At 36.5% G+C, this 23173-nt stretch overlaps 1 protein-coding gene across 1 annotated transcript; it reads right to left on the bottom strand.

Moving 5' to 3' along the window:
• Positions 1–697: 697 nt before the first annotated feature.
• On the bottom strand, positions 698–23117 carry HELRODRAFT_173392 (hypothetical protein; the record flags this gene model as incomplete). The annotated part of the gene is made up of 48 exons (XM_009020002.1): positions 698–2247; positions 2362–2553; positions 2653–2742; positions 2878–2979; positions 3153–3332; positions 3446–3706; positions 3825–4058; positions 4141–4335; positions 4457–4948; positions 5041–5244; positions 5385–5491; positions 5637–5811; positions 6176–6328; positions 6691–6873; positions 7181–7408; positions 7617–7790; positions 7995–8156; positions 8353–8517; positions 8872–9033; positions 9290–9451; positions 9566–9739; positions 10081–10242; positions 10392–10562; positions 10671–10832; positions 11017–11199; positions 11523–11684; positions 12084–12338; positions 12400–12609; positions 12788–13069; positions 13171–13332; positions 13421–16579; positions 16743–16913; positions 17079–17152; positions 17255–17378; positions 17474–17689; positions 17822–18016; positions 18304–18522; positions 18617–18700; positions 18996–19166; positions 19374–19586; positions 19931–20008; positions 20143–20328; positions 21162–21383; positions 21493–21741; positions 21961–22077; positions 22200–22403; positions 22508–22798; positions 22913–23117. The coding sequence occupies 48 exons, from the start codon at positions 23115–23117 to the stop codon at positions 698–700; spliced, it is 13272 nt and encodes a 4423-aa protein (XP_009018250.1).
• Positions 23118–23173: the final 56 nt, after the last annotated feature.

The raw sequence follows: 23173 nt of genomic DNA, 5'->3' as shown, positions 1-23173 counted from the left end.
GCACATGTGATCGATGTGAAGTAACTAAACAGCTGAGAAAACAATTCTTAGACAAAATGTTACTCCTAGCTTTCTTAACAGCAAATGTTGTTAGCTTTCTCAGGTTTAAATTAGAAACTGTTGACGGAACGGAAACACACACGCAGGGATTGACTTTCAGATGGTTTGCATGTTGAAAATTAGAACAAGAAGAGCATACTTTAGTCTCGTGAAAAATGTTTAAGGACAGTTTGACAACATTTAATTTTTTAAATAAATTATTATTTAAGCTAAAATATTTATTCATCATTGCCTAAAAAATCAGCATATTTACGCTCGAATTTGCTGATTGTGATTGCAAAATCTTGTATTAAAATTTAAAAGTAGACTTAAATGTTATATTTTTAAAAGTGATCTATATAGCTGGCTCACATAAGAACTATTTGCACAATACAATTTATGGCCCTTTGTACGATTAAGTCCATATAAATTCAGTTACCATTGAGCCTTGAAAATAGAATGCATCTACATATCGTATTTGTAAAAATGTTAACGATCGTTTATGCAGCTAAACACATATTTTTATTAATTACAATGCAAAGTCCTCGAGAAATAGATTCATTAACAATCCAAATGTTATTAATAATCAAATGTTTTATTTCTATTTGAAATTAAATGTTTAAATAAAATGTATGCAGATATATTATTCAAGTAGTTTTTATACTAAATCCAACTCGCAAAGAGCACACATGTTGATTCCACAAATTGGATCATAAAATGGTTTGGGAGCCTGTTTTTTCGCACCACCTTTCTTGCTATCAACGCTGGAAGCAGACCTCTTACTTCTTCCTCTTTTGTTGGCCTTATCATCTTGAGCAGGTCGGCCTTTATCATTTTTGCCGTTATCCTTCTTATCATCATTTTTACCGCTATCTTTTTTATCATTGTTTTGTCCTTTCGTATCAAACATTTGTACGCTGTGACCCATGTCTTGAATCTGTGTCCTTTGACCAGCTTCTTGAATGTTGAGGCTCTTTTGTTGATTTTTGTCATTTCTGCCATTATCTCTGTCGTCGTTGTTTTGTCCAATCTGGGCATTTCCAACTTGTTTTTTAATATTTTTGTCTTGATCATTTTTTTGAACAATCTGTTCCATTTGTTTCGACATCATATTTATCCCATCTTCAATATGACCTTTCTTATCTTTACTCTGACTACTTTTACCAAATGCATATACCATTCCACTCTGGTCTTGACTCCCACTCTTTCCACCATGAACATTTTTGTCTTTGTTCTGACCGTTTCTACCAATCTCCATTCCCATACCGAATCCTACTTTATCATGACTTCCGCCATGAACATTCTTGTCTCCGCTACCGCTACTTTTACCAACTCTCACTTCCATTCCCATACCGAATCCAAATTTATCATGACTTCCGCCATGAACTTTCTTGTCTCCGCTACCGCTACTTTTACCAACTCCTGCTCCCATTCCCATACCGAATCCTACTTTATCATGACTTCCGCCATGAACATTCTTGTCTCCGCTACTGCTACTTTTACCAACTTTCACTTCCATTCCCATACCGAATCCAAATTTATCATGACTTCCGCCATGAACTTTCTTGTCTCCGCTACCGCTACTTTTACCAACTCCTGCTCCCATTCCCATACCGAATCCTACTTTATCATGACTTCCGCCATGAACATTCTTGTCTCCGCTACGGCTATTTTTACCAACTATCGCTCCCATTCCCATACCGAAACCAACTTTATCATGACTTCCGCCATGAACTTTCTTGTCTCCGTTACGACTACTCTCATCACTCTTAACGTGTATATTAACATCGCCGCTAAGCTCCTTCCTGACAAATCCAGTACCGTCAAATACGAAACTTTCTTTATCATCAGATGCGACGCTGTATTTGTTATAACCTCCACCAATCAGCATATCAAGATCGTGTTTTTCAAAATTTTCCTCTCCTCTTGTACTTACAGTTTTAAACTTGTTCCAGCTTTTCCTCCTGGTCTTACGTTTTGAAGTAATTTTTTCGTCGTGTTCCTGCGATTTTGTAACTTTACTGGATTGATCTTCCCTTGCGCCTGTTGAAACAGAGAAGGTACGATTTCTTCTTCTCTGCAGTGCCGCACCTTTACAGTTGGCAACTTTACATTCTCGTGTTCTAAGCCAGCAGTTATCAGTTTCCTGTAGAGTCCATTCAGTCCATGTTTTCCAATCGTTAGCTGATTCATCCGCCGACCAGGAACCTTATTCAAATTTATAATATATACTTAGTTCTATTTTCATGAATTTGGTAAATATGTTTCTTAAATCTGTTTATTGTTTATAATCGATTTAAAATTGTCATATCGTTAACTGACCTTTTGTAATGTCAATGGACCAAGAGCCTACAGTTTTCCAGACTCTTAACCGTCTCTTCTGAATCGATTGTCCTCTGCATTTTCCGTTGTTAACTTTATTTCTGCAGAATCTCTTTCTACTCCACCAGATATCGTCAGTTTTTGTCCATTCACCCCAGAGTTCCCAATCTTCAAGTTTTTCTGATTTATCGTCTGTAACAAATTTAATTTCATGTTTGTAAATTTTTTTGATCCAGTTTTTTGTTTGTAAAATTGCTGTTTATAATGGTACAGATCTAAAATATTTAATACCACTCTCGTCCAGTGACCAATCTCCTGTTAACTTCCAGTTCATATCCTTAATTAATTTTCTTTTTTGTTTTCTAGCTCCTCGGCATTTACCTAAATTTTTATTTTAAAAATATTTTTAAATTAATAGCAGTTTATATCTAATGTCACTGGAAAATTTTTATTTTATTTTACTTCATTGAAAAAACCACAAATTAGGTTTGATGAAATAAAATAAAACACGCTAACCGCTTGACTCGGCGTTTTTGCAATTCCTGGTTCTCACATCAAAACCTCTCTTATCAAATTTCCATTCAGACCACGTCTCCCAATCTTTCGAAACTTCCTCCCCTTCAAAATTAAACAAATTATTACTTTTAATGATAATAAAATAACAATAAAATAAAATAGTTTGTTTCGACGGAACTAAAAGAGTTTAAAAAACACATTAATTCAACATTTAATCAAATAAACCTTTGATAAAATGTGAATAATTTTTTGTGAATAAAATGGATTAAAAAAACCTTCTTGTGTTTCATAAATGTTCCACATGCCTTGAATCCTCTTTGTTTTTTTACATTTTCGTTGTTTGTTCTTCCCTCTGCATTGGGTATTCTTACAACTCCTGGTTCGTAGGACGCACCCATTTTGATCTGAAGACCACGTCACCCACTGTTCCCAGTCATCTGGAACTTCTAATGCACCTGCAACTAATTTCCAAAACGATAAAATATTTTAAATTTGGTAACTTGGCTTGATAATTGTAATTAATTACAAATTTTAATTAAAAATGTTGACATAAATATAAATTGCTAACTGTCATCTGTACTATCAAGAGACCAGGAAATGTCCTGTGACTTTTCAACGTTAAAATCGGAATCAAGATCGGATGATATTTCTATGTCGTATTTGGTAACTTTTCTAATTCTCCTCTGCTTCTTTTGACCTCTGCATTTGGCATCTGGACCAATATTCTTACATGTTCTTACTCTTGTGAAAGAATTTTCGTCGTCTTGTGTCCATTCACCCCATAAATTCCAATCCTCTGGAAACTCTTCTCGGCCGTTTTGGAAAATATCTGAGAAAGTTAACAATAAATATCAAATGTACGATTCATAAATGATTGTGTAAAGAAACAACATTTTAACTTATCATAGTATTATAAAATTAGTATTTACAAAACTAAAATAACTAACTATTTTCCTTATCAAGAGACCAATCGCTATTTTGGATGGTTTTTTGCCAAGTCTTCTTTCTGAAAACTCTTGTCTTTTTCCAACCTCTGACTCTCTTTGTTTGTTTACTGCTTCCTCTACACTTTGAATTGGCTGCTTTGTTTTTGCACTTCCTCGTTCTACGCCACCACCCTTCCGAACCCTTCACCCACTCCGTCCACGTTTCCCATTCTTCGGCCACTTCGAGGTTTGAGTCTTTTGGGAAAATAATGCAAATTTGTTGATTGAAGAGAATTGAAAAAAATGAAACGAAACACCGATGAAAGGAAAAACAGACCGCCAGATTCGTCGATCGACCATGATCCAATAATTTTCCACATTCTTTTTCTTCTCTTCTGAATTAGACGACCTTTACAATTTTTGTCCTTCCTTTTGCAGGTTCTTTTTCTGCACCATGTTCCGTCCATCTCCAGTGCCCACTCTGCCCACTGTTCAACATCTTCAGGAGCGTCTTCCAGATTGTCAGGAATCTCTAATATTTTGTAACAATTTCATTTTTATTTTTCATTGGAGAGCTATAGTTTTTTCAACTTATTTTTGTTGTTTTTAGTTTTCATTATTTCTATGAAATTTGCAAAATTGAAACTGCTCACCGCTTCCGTCAACAGACCAATCTTCTTTATCGGTACTCTCGTCAATGTGAGTTGTTTCGTGATCCTCATGCTCCTGGCTGTGGCTACCACTGGAGTGGCTCTTGTCGTGACTGCCATGACTTTTGCTTTCGTCGCTTTTGCTGTGTTCTTTGCTATGTTCGCCGTGTTCTTTGCTATGTTCGCCGTGTTCTTTGCTGTGTTCCTTGCTATGTTCACCGTGTTCTTCACTGTGGCTATTATCACTCTTGCTGCCGTGGCTGCGATGCTGGCTGTCTAATGACTCAGAACCCGATTCATCGGTGTGCGTTTTTGTAACAGTCCACTTTCTGATCGTCCTGGTTCTTCTGACTTTCCGCTTCTTCTGCATACTACGACCTCTACAATTTTTATTTACGTCCTTACACTTCCTCGTTCTAATCCAGACTTTCAGATTTCCATCTTTCGTCCATTCCGACCACTGCTCCCAGTCATCTGCGACTTCTGGTCCTGCGTCTGAAATGTTTTTAAATTACATTGCAAATATTTATTCACTGTTTCAAAGTTAGAAATATCTCGTAAAAGTGGAATTCAAATAGCTTATAAACCTCTGGAGCCATCGTTAGATATTTCCCAAGAGCCATCAACTCTCCACGTCTTTCTTCTCTTCTTCTGTTCACTTTTTCCAGAACACTTGCCCCCCTTCGCCTCTTTCTTACAAGTCCTCTTCCTCTTCATGCAGCCATCTCCCTGCTGCGCCCATTCACTCCAGGCCTCCCAATCCTCTGTTGCCTCTACTTCCGTGGTTATATCTAGTTTTTAAAATAGTTTTTTAAATTTTAACATTAAACTTTAATTTTTTGGTATTTTAAATTTGATAATTAAATAAAAATAAATTATTTTTTACCGCAAATTTGTTATAAACAAATTTTTCATGGTCCAAAAAATTTACCGTGGCTATCGTACGACCACGAAGTTGACTGAGATTTCTCATCATGGCTAGCTTTCCCGCCAAAGATGATATTTTTTCTCCATTTTTTTGTCTTATGCTTATGCTTCCTAGTACAAATACAAAATTTTTTTCATATTTTAATAATTAAAAACTCATTTGTTGCTAAAATGTTGGGGATAAAAGATAACCTAACGTAAAAATTTGACAGCAAAATTAAATTTATATTTCTAAGAATATAACAATGGCACCGACTTTTTACCATCTGGACCTATTTCCTCTTCTTCTTCATCTTCGTCTTCACTACTATCCAGACTTGCATCTTTTTCTTCAGGTTTCTGGCATCCGCACGGGCCTTCTATCCATTTAAAATCAGGTAGTTTGAAGAAGGTGCATTGCTCTACGCCGGCCTTTTCCTCAGGGTATGAAACTTTTATAATGAAATAAAAACAAAATTATAATAATAATTATTATAAAAATATTATTAATTATAAGAATAATATTAATTATTAAAATGTTATTAGTTATTAAAATAATAAGTTTATTTTAAATTTATCAAGAAGACCAATTAATATTGGGTTGGGAGGTTTTAAAAAGTTTTAGTAAAATGCATGATAACAGCGGTGAAAGTTAACTGTCAGAAAGTATTTTAAAGCTTAATGAATAGCTCCTTAGTAATGTAGTTTTTCAATGAAATAACTAAAAACAATTGTAATTTGAACCGTTTGTAATGAAATTATTTAGTAAAAAACTTGGAAAAAATCGGAAAAATTTGTAGAAATTGTAGTCTATACCTTCCCAGTTGGAGTATCTCATTTCTCTTGGTTCCCTGTCGTTATCAGGTAGCCAGAGAAATTTGTTGTTGGCTTGGTTGATTAATCTTTTGCCAGCAGTCCAGACGTTCAACGTCGTACCAGATGGATCGGAGCATTTCTCGCGTAGTGTACCTTTGTTTCAAGATGATTCAACATACTTTAATACTTATGAAATAAATAAAATAATCAACTGGGCATCTTCGATACGTGCAAAACTGTTTACATATCATTCTATAATTATTTTAAACATTCGGCGGGTCACAAAGACTGTACCTAATACTCACACCACAAATTTTATATGCACTTGCAGGCACCGTATCTTAAATCTTTGCATATGATAGTCTTTGAGTTTCGTATAGGCAGTATTCAAACCAGGTCATCTCGCAATAGCATTGCAAGATATGGCACTTCTACCGACTGAGCTAACATGGCGACTGTTTTTCAGAAATAATATGATATAGACTATAAAAAAAACTAAACTGTCTAAAATTTACCGTTGTCAGAATTGAAGAATTTAGCAATGGCGTTCTGCGAAGTTTGGTCATCAATTATGACCAAATGTGCGTCTGGGTTGATCCGTTTGCAAGCACTTCTCGCCCCTTCCCAGCTCAACCTCTTCTTAATTAGTTTGTAACATTTCTTTGACTCAGGATTGTACGTGTAGTCGGGCGGACAGACTATGTGAGGAATTTTTGTTCAAGAAAGTTCTAGTTTGAAGTAAGTTTAATACAACTTAGTAAAAATATTTGGGTAGTGGGAAAGACATTTTCAAACATGTCCACTGATATTATTTTGATTTCAGCCATCATTTTTTACATAACAAGCACTTTGAAAAAATAATTTTTAAAATCTCTCTTAAAAAAATTGATTTCTACCAAATGTGAACGACCAGAACATAATGGCAGCTGAAGCAACTGCAGTAGCTACAAACATCCGCTATAACAGTAATATAAACGACGTCGAAAAGACAATAATTTTATTAACTTTTAATCTTTTTCTCCTGGCTATTCGGTCCCTCGCAATTTTTTCCTCCATATACAGGAATGGGATTAGTGCATGTTCTCGTTCTAATTTGATGGGATAAGTCTTCGTCTTCCCAATCCGACCAATCCGACCAACCTCCGTCAATGGCTACATTGTTATTCAGAACATAATTTCTCCGATTTGAGTTTGAAAATGTAAAGTCACGAAAAAACGATCTATGCATTTGTTCTGTATAATTCATTTTATTATTCCGTCATTCATTCATTCATTCATTCATTCTTTTTTCCATTAATTCATTTATTTTTTATTCCATCTAACGGTTTTTTATTCTAAAGTTAAACTTTTCAATTATTCATTCACCTCCACACATATACCTCATTCGAAACTTTATCGACAAAACATTTACAGTTCTAGCCAAAAAAATTCTGCAACTAACGCAACGGCTTATCAGGGGTGAACTCCCTATAGTCAGTAGGAGGGCCCTCGCAATCTTTACCCTCATTATTCGGTACCGGGTTTGTACATGTCCTTGTCCTGGTGATTGTCTGCGGTACCGAAGTATCCGTCGGTACTGACCAGTCGGTCCATTCGGTCCAACCACCATCGATGGCTAGGTGTAATTTTATTTTAATGAATATATCATCGTGATGTTCATTTAGGATTTGTGCTTCTACTACTACTTCTACTGCTGTGGCTACTACTATTGCTACTCGTACTACTACCGCTACTACTACTCTTACTATTACTACTGTAAAAAATTTTAAGAGAGATAAAGAGTAGTAATGATTTTTACGACTGTAACGATCCCACTAACGCAAATCAATTGTAACAGTTATAATAGGTTCGCCTTCGCATTCTTTTCCGCCAAACAATGGCGTGGGATTATTGCAGCTTCTCTCCTTCTTAAATGTTTCAGTTTTGTCGGTTTTTTCGATGCTAGTCCATTCAGACCAACTGGTCCAATCACCGTCTATCGCTGTATTTTTTTTTAAAAAAGAATGGTTAGATGATGAAGATGGTTAAATGATATATGGAAGGGATGATGATGACGATGATGAAAAAATTAGAAGATAACGTAAACAGATAGTGATGTTGGCTGTATATATTTTACGAGTATTTATTGAAATTTAATTATATCTACTTATTTGAAAATAATTTTCAGTTTGACTTACGCTGCGGTAACTCTTCCATGTTTCCTATAATTTCTACAGGCTCTCCAATGCAGTCTTGCCCGTCAAAAGCTGGGAACGGGTTGCTGCATGTTCTCGTTCTTTTTTGAACTCCTAATTCTACGTCATTCGTTACATCTGACCACTCTGACCAACCACCGTCAACGGCTGTGGCGATGTGTAGCGATGGTAGGCGAGTGTGGTCGTGGCGATGTTGATGTGTGGCGGTTTTGATATTTATTAGGCAGTAGGAGATGACGCTGATTAGGTAAAATTTGAAAGGAAGCGTAGAAAATTTAAAAATTTTGAAGAGTTTGGGATGACAAAATGAGGATGGTAATTACGTTAGACGAATGAAAAGAGTAATATGTTAAGAATTTGCCAGAAAAATTAGAAATTTTTTAAGAAATTAATAATTTATATTTTCATTTTGATAACTCGCTGAATAAACAAAATTATAAAAAGACGAATAACGCAAAATATAAAAAAGTGAGTTCATTTATTCCATTCCATCATACTTACGGGAAGTTGTTTCTTTAGTCTCAGTATCATTCCCGTAACAATCCCAGCCACCATTCATTTGGGCTGGCGAATCACAGAGCCGGGTTCGTTTAATAATTTCAGGGTTGACCAATTTAGTCGGGGTTGACCATTCACCCCACTCGCCCCAATTACCATTTATAGCTAAAATTTAAATTTCGTTTTTTTACTTATTAAACAGTTACTTAGGCCTAAATATTGAAAATATCAATTAATATATGTAGATGGCTGGATCTAATTTCTACTGCATTCTTTAGTCATTTTGTCTGATAGAGTGAGATTAGCTCAATGAAAAAAATGACGAAAATAAATGATTTTTTGAGTAAGAAATTTGAAATCAGCAACTCAAACAAAAATATTTTTCGCTAAAAATCTTTGTTATTATAAATATGGAACGAACGGTTTTTAATATCCTTGAAGTCGATGCCTGAACCATAGCAGGGATTTCCACCATTGGCGGGTGTTGGGTTGTCACAAATTCGCGCCCTTGTGAGTGTCTCAGACGGAGTCACCCCGATAGGGACCGACCACTCGCCCCACAAACTCCAGCCTCCGTCAACGGCTAAAATTTTTTTAATGAATTAAAGTGATTTTAACAATCAAATTGTAAATCAGAATAAACCAAAAAATAGTAGCAAATTAAATGTATAATTAAAGCAAATTTAAATCTGCCAACGTAAGTGGAACTCTGGGACAACTGGAGCCGATTCCTCTTTATCTCCCATGCAATCCTTTCCTTCGTATTGAGGAGCCGGATTTGTGCAAGTTCTCGTACGTTTCACGTATTCAGGAGTGGCCTCACCGGTTGGTTTTGACCAATCTGACCATTCAGTCCAACCGCCATCGACGGCTGTCGTTTTGATCGGAGGCGTGCGAACATATAAAAAAAACTCTTCATCGATTATTCACTCTTAGTGAAAAGATTGATTTCATCACATAGCTTTTGCGTGGTTGGTGCAAACGAAGAATGAGAAATGTATGGTAATAATGATGGATCAAAAATATTGCAGATGTTTGGAAAAATAAAGAAGACAGAGGTGGAAAAAATTTCTGTTTTAAATAAACTATAGTTAACAAATGACAAAACAACAGATGACTTTGTAAAACTTTTTTCCATTATGAAAAGAAGAACACAAATAAAATTGCCAAACCAACCAGCCAACCAGTTACCAGACAAAACAATACACCAACGTTTATAATGAGGTTGAGTTTCGGAACTAGGACCCTCGCAAATGACACCTCCGAACGATGGAGCCGGATTATCGCAGGCCCTGTAGCGCGTTTTGCTGGTCGGATTATCCGGACTTGGTTCGATTATCCAGTCCATCCATTCACCCCACAATCCATCAACAGCTAGTTTTAAGTTTATATTATATATATATATATATATATATATATAATATTACGTAATTTTAGTGAGATTTAAAACATTTTCAAACGATCAATACAATTTCTAGTGTAGCATTTCTAATGCCCGATCATTAGTTGAGAACAGCACTAACGTTTTGGCTTATCGTCTTCGAGCTGGTTGACCTCCACGGAACTGCCCACACAATCGTCGCCACCGTAGGCGGGGGCAGGACTGTCGCAAGCCCTCGTTCTCATTATTTCATTGTGCCCATCGGCATTTTGTTTGGCCCAACCTGACCAGTCACCCCATCTGCCATGAACGGCTTTTGATTGAAAAAAATTATTAAAAATATTTTTATCCCACTTACGAAAAGTTATTTAAAATACTCTTGTTCTTCGTGTTTGTATTGATGCGATGAAAATAAACTAACCATTATATATTAGTTTAGACTGTTGGTTATCACCCTCGCACATTTTCCCGCCAAAGGCCGGCGATGGATTTGTACACGTTCTCACACTTGTTATGGTTTCAGGGTTTTCGAGTCCAGTTGGTTTTGACCACTCCGACCAATCTGACCATACTCCGTCAATGGCTATCAATTTAAAAAAACAATATATGATGTTCTCCTAGATATATGATGTTCATTATGATATTAAGAATTATGTTGTAATACTGATTGACGTGTTTGTAAGATTTATTATTAATATTTATTATTATTATTATTATTATTATTAATCATTAATAATAATTATTATTATACAAAAATCTATTCTCACGTTTGGGACTATTTTTAACTTTGACATCTTCTTCGAAATCTTTACCCTCGCATTCTTTACCGCCAAATTCTGGCGTTGGACTGTTGCATGACCTCGTTCTCCTAGATATTTTGCGGTCTGCTTGCCCAGGTACTGGGATATATGCATCCCATTCACTCCATTCCCCCCAATGTCCGTCGATGGCTATATCGGGTTGAGGGTTTTTGAAAAGAGTTAGAAAAATTAGTTAAAGGGAGAAGGTTTTTTAATCTCTGTATTTTTTGGCTGTAATTATAACAATGGATAGCAATGAGGAATGTTAAAATGAATCGGAATGTGATAGTAGCCATGAAAAATAATGTCATATATTTTTGGCGCCCTATGGTATAATCTCAAAGAAAGTGCAGAACGCTACAAAGAAAGTTATAAAATATTTCTAATGAAAAAACTATTTCAAAAATAATTTTTTGGTTTTATTAACTAGAAAACTTTTAAATTCGTGAACGTTCAATTAAATGAAAACGAACGGTTTGTGATGTTTAGCAATTCCCTTTTATCTCCATCGCAATCTCTCCCATCAAACGCACTCCTAGGGCTGTCACATTCTCTTGTCCGGAATATTGTTTCTATTGGTGTCTGTCTGGAAGGAGTTGACCACTGACTCCAACTGCTCCAGCCACCATCAATAGCTAGATTTTGAAAAAAAACCATGTGGTTGTTCCGATCCAAACATAACGAGTTGGTTTGTAAATTAGTCATTTTATTTTATTTTGATGGTCATTTTTTTAAAATGTGGTTTGTTTCGTTTGAAGATATATTTATTGCTCGTAAAAGGCGGGGATCTCTACGCATTCGAATCCAGTTACTACAACAGCAGGGCCAGCGACTTTACCGTAATACCATGGCGCCACTTAATAATAATTAGTATGTTTAAAAATCTTTGTCATCGTTTTTAAAACATCACACTTTTTTGGACCACATTGTTTTAAATTGTAGTAATGTAAGACACAAGAGTCAAAAGCAGGATGAACACTAGCTATGTATTTTCGATTACTTAGGAATAAGGAAAGAAAAAATAGTCCACTTACGTCTTGTAAGTTCTTGAGTGTCAACGGGCGAACCATCGCAGCCCAACCCTCCAAACTCAGGTGCAGGACTGGTACATGTACGCGTTCGTGTCAGGGTTTCAGGGTTGGTCATATGGGTCGGAGTTGACCATTCCGTCCAATCGGTCCATTCGCCGTTGATTGCTGTTTGAAAATGTTCTCGGTGATGTTTCTCAGTTGAAGCGATTGCAAATTTTTCATATTTAGTTAACAGGCCAACGTACATGCGAGACGAAACTTCAAATTTGTTTCATTCAAAAATTTATCATTAATTCATGGTGACAAAAAATTTTCTAACGTGTTGTATACGGTTTCGTGTCAGTATTCGGTCCGACACAATTTAAACCACCGTACAAGGGAGCCGGTGAGTTGCATTGTCTCGTTCTCGTCAAGTTTTCAGGGTTGGACAGTTTTGTGGGTTCACTCCAGGGACCCCACTCTCCCCACACTCCGTCTATCGGTCTCGTGATGTTCTCGTATTCGATATTCGGTCCGACACAATCTTTGCCTGAAGATTTTTAGCAAAATCGTTTCAAGTTACGCATCGTGTAAATATTACATAATTGAATTTATTTTTAAAAAATCCAAAATGTGACAAATATTTTTCAAACAGAAATAATTATATATTCATCAGCAACGCTGGTTAATCTTTTTTTATAAACTAAAATTATGAGTAGCCGACCGACCGTTGAACATAGGCTGTGGATTGTTGCAAGCACGTGTCCGGTTAATCGTTTCAGGATTCAAAAGTCCCGTGGGAGTAGACCACTGAGACCAGGCTGACCACCCGCCGTTGACTGGAGTCCTTTCAGTGATCACTTTCGTTTCTTGGTCAGGCCCTGTGCAGGGACGTCCATCGAAATCAGGCTTTGGTCTGGTGCATGTACGAGTTCTTTTCACGGTTTGAGGTAAGTTCCACTCGGATGGAATGTCCCACGGACCCCATAGCGCCCAACCGCCATTCACGGCTTTTTTTCAAATATTTTTTTATTATAAAATTAAAATCTAAAAACTGTACAATCAATCATTTAAAAGAATAAAACATGTAATTCTTCAGTTTGAAACTTACGTCTAGTGATTTTTTTCGTATCTTTGTTGGAACCTTTGCATCCCTTGCCGCCATAAAGTGGAACAGGATTATCGCACGTCCTCATTCTTGCTAGTGTTTCAGGATTTGTTCGATTTGTTGGGGTTGACCAGGCGCCCCACTCTCCCCAATTCCCATTTATTGCTGGTGAATAAATTACAAAATAATATATATCAAAAAATCACTTCAAACAGAAATTTCATTGATGAATTAAATTTTTGAAAGTACTAACGTTTGGGCACGCGCTTTGTTTCAGTATCGTTTCCAACGCATCTTAGACCACCGTACATGGGTGCAGGGTTGTTGCAACTTCTTACTCTTGCGTAAATTTCTGGAATTTTTGTTACCATCGGGCAAGACCAGTGACCCCATGGTCCCCAATTTCCGTGAATGGGTCTAGTTAATTCTTTTGTGTTTTCATCAGGTCCATCGCATAATTTTCCATTATACTCTGGTCTTGGATTAGTACAACTACGAGTTTTTGTCAGAATTTCTGGGTTAGTTAAACCTGTGGGAAGGGACCACTCCGACCATTCGGTCCAACCGCCATCAATTGGTCTTGCGTAGTTGATTGTATCGTCGTAAGGTCCCTCACAATTAGATCCGCCATTCGAGGGGGTTGGGTTGTTGCAGTATCTACGTCTTATTAAAATTTCAGGATTTGTTAATTCAGTGGGTTGTGACCATTCACTCCATTCACTCCAGCCACCATTTGTAAGTACTTTTACATTTTTGTGTTCTTCCTGCGGGCCCTCACAGTTTTTTCCTTCATACTGTGGAGACGGATTGTTGCAGAATCTCGTTCTAGTTACTTCAGTCGTTCCTTCAGTAGGTTCGGACCAAGAAGACCACGGTCCCCAGCAACCATCAATTGGATTATTTATCGTTCGTGTTTCTCTTTCTGGACCACTACAGGGTTCACCTCCATTTTCGGGAGTAGGGTTGGAACAGTATCGATATCTAGAAAGTTCTTCTGGATTTGACCGACGTGTTGGTTCAGACCAGTTGGTCCATTCCGTCCATCCACCATTGACCGGTTCAAGTGTTTTTCTTTCTTCATCTAATCCAGCGCAAATTTTACCGCCATATAATGGTAAAGGATTGTTACATGATCTTGTTCTTTTCCACTCTGTTAATTGTGAAATTTGAAGCCACTCACCCCAATCACTCCATGCTCCATCGATTGGCCTATTAATGTAAACAGTTTCCGTGTCATCTCCTTCGCACATCAAACCACCGTTTGCCGGACGTGGGCTGTCGCACTCTCGTTTTCGGGTTATGGGCTCTGGATTAAGTAATCCTGTCGGTTTATCATAAGGACCCCAAGAGCCCCAATGGCCATTGACCGGTAAATCAATAGGTTTAGAATCTATATTATTACCAAGACAATCGTCACCTCCATGCTGAGGTTCAGGATTAGAGCAATTTCGTGTTCGGTACACAGTGTCGACATTTGTTCGTTTTTCTGACCAATCTGACCAATCTCCCCAATTACCGTGAATTGGATGATAAATTAATTTGGAATCCGTATCATCACCTTCACATTTCAATCCTCCGTTTGAAGGCATGGGCTCATTGCAGTATCTTACTCTAGTAACTATTTCTGGGTTAGTTGCACGAGTTGGTTCGGACCAAGGTGTCCACAACCCCCATTTGCCATCAGTTGGATGTTCAACGTGTTTTGAATTACTATTGGGACCAGAACAATCTAAGCCCCCAAACAACGGAGCAGGGTTGTCACATTTTCTAAAACGAATCATTGAGGACTCGGATTCTGGGGTCCATTCAGACCAGTCACTCCAGCCGCCATCAACTGCTCTGTATATTGTTATTTCATCAATATCTAAACCAGAACACTCTTTACCGCCACCAAATGGTATAGGGTTATTGCAAACTCTTCTTCTTCTTATTGTCTCTGGATTAGTTGCATTAGTAAGAATAGACCACTCTCCCCAATCACTCCATCTTCCATCAATTGGTTTTTCAACTGCCTCGAATTCCACACCGACACAATTTTTACCGCCAAACAGGGGTGATGGATTTGTACACGTGCGATTATGTTCTTGATATTTTTTATCAGGTGTAAGTGTCCATTCCGTCCATTCTGACCATCCTCCATCAATGGGTTTTTCTATCGTGTATGTATCTTCTGGAAATCCTTCACAGTCTTTACCGCCGTTTACGGGACTTGGGTTGTCACAACTTCTAGTTCTTCTTATTGTTTCTGGATTAAATAAACCAGTAGGAGTTGACCAAACTGACCAGGGACTCCAGTTACCGTCTTTTGGTTCAATCAAATCTTCTAATTCTTCGGAAAAACCATTACAATTTGAGCCGCCATAAAGAGGAGCTGGATTCGAACATGTTCTGTAACGACTTTTTTTCCCTAGTTCATGTAAAAGTTTCCATTCTGACCATTCATTCCATCCTCCATTAACTGGAGTATAAACATCTGTTCTATCTGTACTTGGACCAATGCATTCTGATCCTCCGTTTGACGGAGAAGGACTATCGCAAAATCGTTTTCTATAGACTGTTTTGGGATTTAATTGATATGTTTGAATGAACAAATCAATCCATTCGCCCCAATCGCCCCAATTTCCATCAACAGGTCTAGTAATAGGCTTCGTTTCAATTTTTGGTCCTACGCAATCTTTGCCATTAAACATTGGAGGTTTACATTCTCGAACACGCTGAACTTCATCTGACTTACAATTAGCATCAGACCATTGTCCCCATTCTTTCCATGATCCATCAATTGGTGTGTATTTATCTTCTTTATCTTGATCATTACCTTCACAATATGCACCGCCGTTAGCTGGTGTTGGATGATCACACACTCGTTTTCGATAGATTGTTTCAGGATTAGTTAAATGAGTTAATTCAGACCAGGGACCCCAATTACTCCAGCCTCCGTTTGTAGGAAGAATAATGTGAACAATTTCAAAACTTGGTCCAGCACATAGCTTGCCAAAATACTCTGGCTTAGGATTAGTGCAAGTTCGATCTCGCCTCTTTTCTTCCGTTCCGTTGAATGCCCACGGTGTCCATTCGGACCAGCCACCATCAATTGGATGGTACTCTTGTTTAGTATCTTGATCCGGTCCAGAACAGTCTGCTCCTCCGTTTGAAGGAGCTGGATTAGTACAATGGCGAGTGCGTGTAAGTGTTTCTGGATTTGAATCAAAAGTTGGAGTGGACCAGGGGCTCCATTCTTCCCACTTGCCATCGGTTGGAAAGATTACATCTTTTTCATCTCGCTCGTTACCACTGCAATATTTTCCGTTATTACTTGGGGGTGGTTTGTTACACACTCTTGTCCTATAGATTTTCGTGCTGCTTGAAACAGGTCTGGACCATTCTGTCCAATCACTCCACTTCCCATCAATTGCTGAAATATAACGATTATTTGACATTGTCAAGTGAAATGATCGTAATTCATATTTAGAAAAAATTGATTTGTTTTACTTTTTACCACAGTTAATAAAATATATTCATTTATAATTAGTGTTTCAAATTTTTATTGCAAATTAATCGAAAAAGTTTTCACTTACGAGAATAGACTTGCTTCGAATCTGTATCGGAGCCATTGCATTTTTTTCCACCGTTGCCAGGCTCCGGGTTGTCACATTTTCTTTTCCGAGTTTGAGTTTCTGGATTTTTTGTTCCAGTAAGAGGAGACCAATCTTCCCAAGGGCTCCATCCTCCGTCTATCGGCTTAGGAACTAGTTGACAATAATTACAGAGAAATGAGACAGGTTTTACAGCTTTTTTATTTCTAATAATTAGGCGATAAATTAAGAAATTGTTAAAATTTAATAAACTGAAACATTGCTTTCGTTGAATGCGGAAAATTTATTGAATCAAAATAAAAAATAAAAAATCTGAACCTTCCTCAAGATTATCAAGTCCAAGATCGTTATTGTATTCATCATCGGTTGGCGTAACTTTCGGATCCGTTTTACTGATAAATTTATTAAACTTTTTAAATTTATTAAAATTTATTTAATTTTATATAATTAACTTATAATATTATTAATATGCATGCTAGAGAGATTGAACTAACGAAGTTTCAACTGATTTTCCTCTGCATATGCCTGTAATTCCGTCATTCTTACAAACTCTTGTTCGTGTCCAAATTGTGCCGACAAGTTTCCACTCTCCCCATAAAAACCAATCTTTAAGGACTTCTACCATTTCGTGAGTAATAAAATAGTGTTGTATTATCACATCTGATACATCTAATCTAATGCGACGTGAATATTTCAATGAATAGAAAAATTACCATCGTCGGCACACGAGTTCTTGCGTCTTTTTTTAGTTATTTTGATAGTTGTAGTTGTTGTTATTATTTCCTTCTTCTTTTGAATGCATGCTCCTCTGCATTTTCCTGAAGATAGCGCGTTTTTACAAACTCTTTTCCGAACCCAGAAATCATCCGCATCCTTTTCCCACTGGCTCCATTCGTTCCAATCTTCGAGATTCTCTGGAGACGTTGGTTCTGCCAATAAATAATTTATTTCTCTTATTAGTTACATGTTTTTAAAATGATAATATGTATTGAAAATTATTTAATTAATCATTTTAGTAAATAATATATCAATTAATATTTGCAGAACTATTTATCTCGAACCGTTTGTAATTTCTATAGAACCGCTAGAGTCAATTGATTCAGAACCATGTTTACGTTTCGAGAGTCTTGCCTGCGTAGCTTTTCCTCTGCATTTTGCATCTTTTCCAACATTTTTACACTTCCTGGTCCTAGTGCGAACTCCAAATGCATCCACCATCCATTCACCCCAACCGTACCAGTCTTCTTTAACTTCGTCTAGAAAATGTGGAAAGTTTTATTAAAAAAAAAAAAAAAAACAGATTCGTATAAAAAATAATGGTGATTTTAATATTTGTTATATTATTCAACAAATTAATTTTATGCCTTAATTGTAATTCATTATATTATTCAACAAATTAACTTTAGACCTGAACCGTAATTCAATTCAAGTAAAATGCCTTTTATTTCATCAACGGCTTAATTTATTAACTTGTTGAATAACTTATACTACATCAAACGCATGTGTCTAGCAAATTCTCAAACAATTTCATATGATGAAGAACCTTTATCGACGGTATAAGAGAAAGAATCGTCGTTGTCGCTACTGCCACTGCCACTGCCACTTCCCTTTACCTTCTTCTTCCTCTTTTGTGAAACTTTTCCTCTGCACGGTCCATTCTTTGACTGATTTTTACATTTTCTCGTTCTTTGCCACCATCCGTCTGCTCCCTGAACCCACTCACCCCAAACTTCCCAGTCTTCTGCTATTTCTGCGATCGTATCTAAATTAAAGAATTTTTATTGATTAAAAAACAATTTAAAATTAACTGTTAAACTGTTTTTTTAGGGAAAAAATCAAATTTTTCTCTATCTAACCTGTTTGAACTTCATAAGACCAACTTTCATCAACGCTACCACTACCGTGCCCATGTTTTCCTTTGTGTCTGCGGTGGCTCTTGCCTACAAAAATATTTAATTTTAAATTAACAAGCAAGTGTAAATTTTTGTTTGTTTTTCACACTTTAACTCTGACGTGCTAAGTGGAGCTTTCGTGTCGATCTATATTTATGGTTAACCTTCATGACAGAGAAGACTGTTTCACAACACCGCATGGTTCACGATAATCTTCCAGTTTAAAACATTCACTAGTTGAACCAAAATATTGTGCAATAACAATCCGAATTTCTATCGCCCGAGTTAACGTGCCAACCAAAATTAAATTTGAATTTATTCTAATCATTAATATTCAACTAACCGTCGCCGAATTTAGATCCGTGTCTGGTCTTCTTCTTGCGTCTGGTCTGCGTGGTTTTTCCTCTGCACTTCGCATCCTTTCCAACATTTTTGCACTTCCTCGTTCTCGTCCAAATCCCATTCACATCCAAGATCCACTCGCCCCATTCCAGCCAGTCTTCTTTCACTTCGTCTGAAAAAAAAAGTTTCAGAATTTTAAATTTTTTAAATGAAATTCCAAAAAAATTTGTAAAATGTTACACTAGATTGGTTAAAAAAGTAAGGAAAAAAATAAAAAATTGTTTGGTATCATGGTATCAAAATATATCTTTTAAATGAAATTGATATAAAATTCGAAAGCAAAATATTCTATTTGAATAATATTTCAAAAATTGAAAACCTTTATCAATAGAAATAGACCAAGAACCAGAGTCGTCGTCGTCACTGTTGCCACTTCCCTTCATCTTCTTCCTCCTCCTTTGTGAAACTTTTCCTCTGCACGGTCCATTCTTTGACTGATTTTTACACTTCCTCATTCTCTGCCACCAGCCGTCTGCTCCTTGAATCCACTCACCCCAAACTTCCCAATCTTCTAAAACTTCAGCCATAAAATCTGGATTGAAAATAATTTGGCATGATATAAAGGTCGTACTTTGGGATTCGACTGGGTTTAAGGATTGCACGAACTGATTTTTGAAAAAGATGAATGAATAAATAAGTAGCATTTGTGTTTTTTGTTTTTTATTGAAAAATTAACCATAATTGAAATTAGATTTATTGCGCAAATTATTATTAAATTGATGTCTTTATTGCCATTAAAGACTATGCTTACTTATTTGACCAATTTTTATGTCAGTTAAACCATGTAAGTTTTTTTTATATAAATTAGAAAACCTCAAACTCTACATACATTAAATGAGAAAATTAAAAATAAAATGAAAAATTATTTTCCTCTACCAGCTTGATTTTCGTATGACCACGAATCACTAAAGTCTCGACTGCCATGTCCGTGTTTTCCTTTGTCTCGGCGATGACCTGTTATTAGAAATAGATTCATACATATACATACGCATACATACATAGTTTTTGAGTTTTGGACAGGCAGTATTCGAACCAAGTCATCGCGCAATGACAACTGAAGACATCACACTTCTAGCGACTGAGCTAACTCGTCGACCGTTTAAATGGGTCATCTTTACCGTGTCTGGTCTTCTTCTTCTTGCGTCTGGTCTGCGTGGTTTTTCCTCTGCACTTCGCATCCTTTCCAACATTTTTGCACTTCCTCGTTCTCGTCCAAATCCCATTCACATCCAAGATCCACTCGCCCCATTCCAGCCAATCTTCTTTCACTTCGTCTGGAGGAAAAATATTTTCAAAATGTTTGAAAATTATGATTATGTTCATTTACTTTTATTCATTCATTCATTCTTTCATTTATTCGTTCGTTCAATTAATTAATCAATCAATCAATCAATTATTCATCCATTTCTTTAGTCAGTCATTCATTTCTCAATAATAAGAGTTACTAAGTAACATAACATACTGAACTTATATTAATTGCACAGGTTGGTTGGTGATTTGTCGGTAAGTTGATGAATGAGCAGATGTAATGATAATAAAAATGATAATAAAATAACAATAGCAACAATTATTAATATAATAATAATAATAATAATATTATTATTATTATTATTATTATTATTATTATTATCATCCTGTTACTTGTTATTGCACAAGATGGTAGAAGATGTTGCGATAACAAGATTTATCAAATAGTCGATCGCATTGCGTGTTTCGTGTATCAATATCACAGCGTTGCATTTAAAAAAATAATAATAACAAATAAATAAATAACAATAATCAATAATAATAATTATAAAACTGTAAAACTATGGAAATAAAAATGGTAACAGTGATTAAAACTTAAGCGATAGAACGGGCCAATGGTAATTTTTTCATTTAGATGAAGGCATGCGGTAGTGATGAAAACGTGATGGTTGAAGAAAATTATGACAAGATGGTTTAAAACTACGGTGCTTGACATTAATTACACTCAGTTCTTCAAGTTTTTTTTAATTTTGAAATTTCACAAATGGATTGGTTGTTGCTTAATTGTTGCTTATAATATAAAACACGTTTTGGTTATTTATTTCTGTTATTTAACGCAATTTTTTCATTTTTTTCAAACCTTTATCAATGGAAATAGACCAAGAACCAGAGTCGTCATCATCGCTACTGCTACTGCCGCCACTTCTCACCTTCTTCCTCCTCCTTTGTGAAACTTTTCCTCTGCACGGTCCATTCTTTGACTGATTTTTGCATTTTCTCGTTCTTTGCCACCAGCCGTCTGCTCCCTGAACCCACTCACTCCAAACTTCCCAGTCTTCTAAAACTTCCACAACTGAAATTGCTTTGTAAATTGTATAATAAAAAATTTGAAAAATTTAAAGAAAAGTAATTTTATTTCAATTTGGTTTTATAAAAGTATCATGCATGAACATGCAGTTGTAAAGAACAACCTTTGTCAGCTTCGTATGACCAGGAATGGCCACTGCTGTCGCCACCATCGTGACTGCCGTGGCGATGACCATGATGACGACCACGACCACCAATTTTCACCTTCTTCTTCCTTCTTTGTGAAACTTTTCCTCTGCACGGTCCATTCTTTGACTGATTTTTACATTTTCTCGTTCTTTGCCACCAGCCGTCTGCTCCTTGAACCCAATCACTCCAAACTTCCCAGTCTTCTAAAACTTCAGCCATGTTGCCTGATAAAAAGTTTTAATAAAAATTCTTTATAATTTTAATTTTTTAATAAAAATCTTTAGAAAGAGAAATTTTCAGTTTGGTTTTTATATATTTGCAACATATTAATTAATAGCGTAATAGCGTACGTTATGTAATTAATAGCGTACGTTATGTTTAACACGTTTGAAGTGAAATGTATTATAATTCAGTGGTTCTTGTGGAAAGAGTTATTTACTGACCAAAGTCAACTTCGTAGGACCAGGACTCGTCACTATCCTCACTATCTTGATCATGACCTTTTCCCCCTCGATGACCCTTCCTTCTTAATGCTTTGAAGGTCCGAACTTCCGTTTCATCTGATTTCAATATGGGCGTCAATTTCTTATCGAAAAAAAAACTTGAAAATGAGGAACAAAAACTTGAAAAGTTGAAGTAACAGAATGTTTCAAACGAATGCTTATAAAAAGCACACAGATACCGTAAGGTTGTTCACTGGATTCTTCCGACCATTCTTCAGATGATTCTACCCAAGTTTCTGTCCTCATCCTAGTTTGTTTGTTTGGACCCCTGCAGAGACCTTTCGGTGCGTTCTTGCAAGTTCTGGTGCGTACTGACGTTCCGTTCGCTTGTTGCGTCCATTCTGACCACTCGTTCCAATCGACCGGCACGTCGGCGATGCCACCTAGCACGGTTATTTGTAATAATTTCAACATCGCAAAATTTTAATTTGTTTGTTGCAAAGTTGATGAAAATTTAATAAAAAAAAATTGAATATTTATTTCCCACCTCTCGTCTTATTTTCCACAACAGTCCATGATTCCTCATCGAAGGATTTTTCACCTAGCAAAGAATCGAGATCAAGTTTCATGTTACCAACACCAGATCCACCTCTGCTACTCCACTTGTAGGAACCTGACGTGAACGATGAACTCCATCTTGCTTCCTTGTCGTGACTGCCTCCAATTTTCTGAAATCCTGTTCCATCCTTCGAACCGAATCCGTGTCCGGCGTTTTTTTTATTTGATGACGAGAAGGCTGACGAGAATGACGACTGCCAGCCGCCGTTTTGCGACGTTCCTGCGTTAAAAGGCAAAATAATTTCGAATTTCGAATTAATAAAGTATGAACATACAAAAATGTTGCATCGTAAAAGTTAAAATTTGATTTTGTAACATTACACTATTTATTTACCGGAAATGAAGGACGTTCCCTCAGTTGACCAATCCTCACTTCCATCTCTAAACATTCCTTTTCCTCCTCCTCCTCCTCCATGTTTACTCCCACCTCCTCTTCTTCCTCCCTTCCCCTGACTGCCCTTGTCTCCACTTTTACTTTTCTGGTTTTTGTCTCTGCTACCGTGAGAGCCAGGCTTGCCGACAACATTAGTTTGTTGCATTTGAACGGCACCTTAAATAATGAAAGATACGTTAACAAGCTGTTTTTATATTTTCA

This window comes from Helobdella robusta, assembly GCF_000326865.2.
Source record: "Helobdella robusta unplaced genomic scaffold HELROscaffold_26, whole genome shotgun sequence".
Classification (NCBI taxonomy): Eukaryota; Metazoa; Annelida; class Clitellata; order Rhynchobdellida; family Glossiphoniidae; genus Helobdella; species Helobdella robusta.
This window is presented reverse-complemented; position numbering and strand designations above follow the sequence as displayed.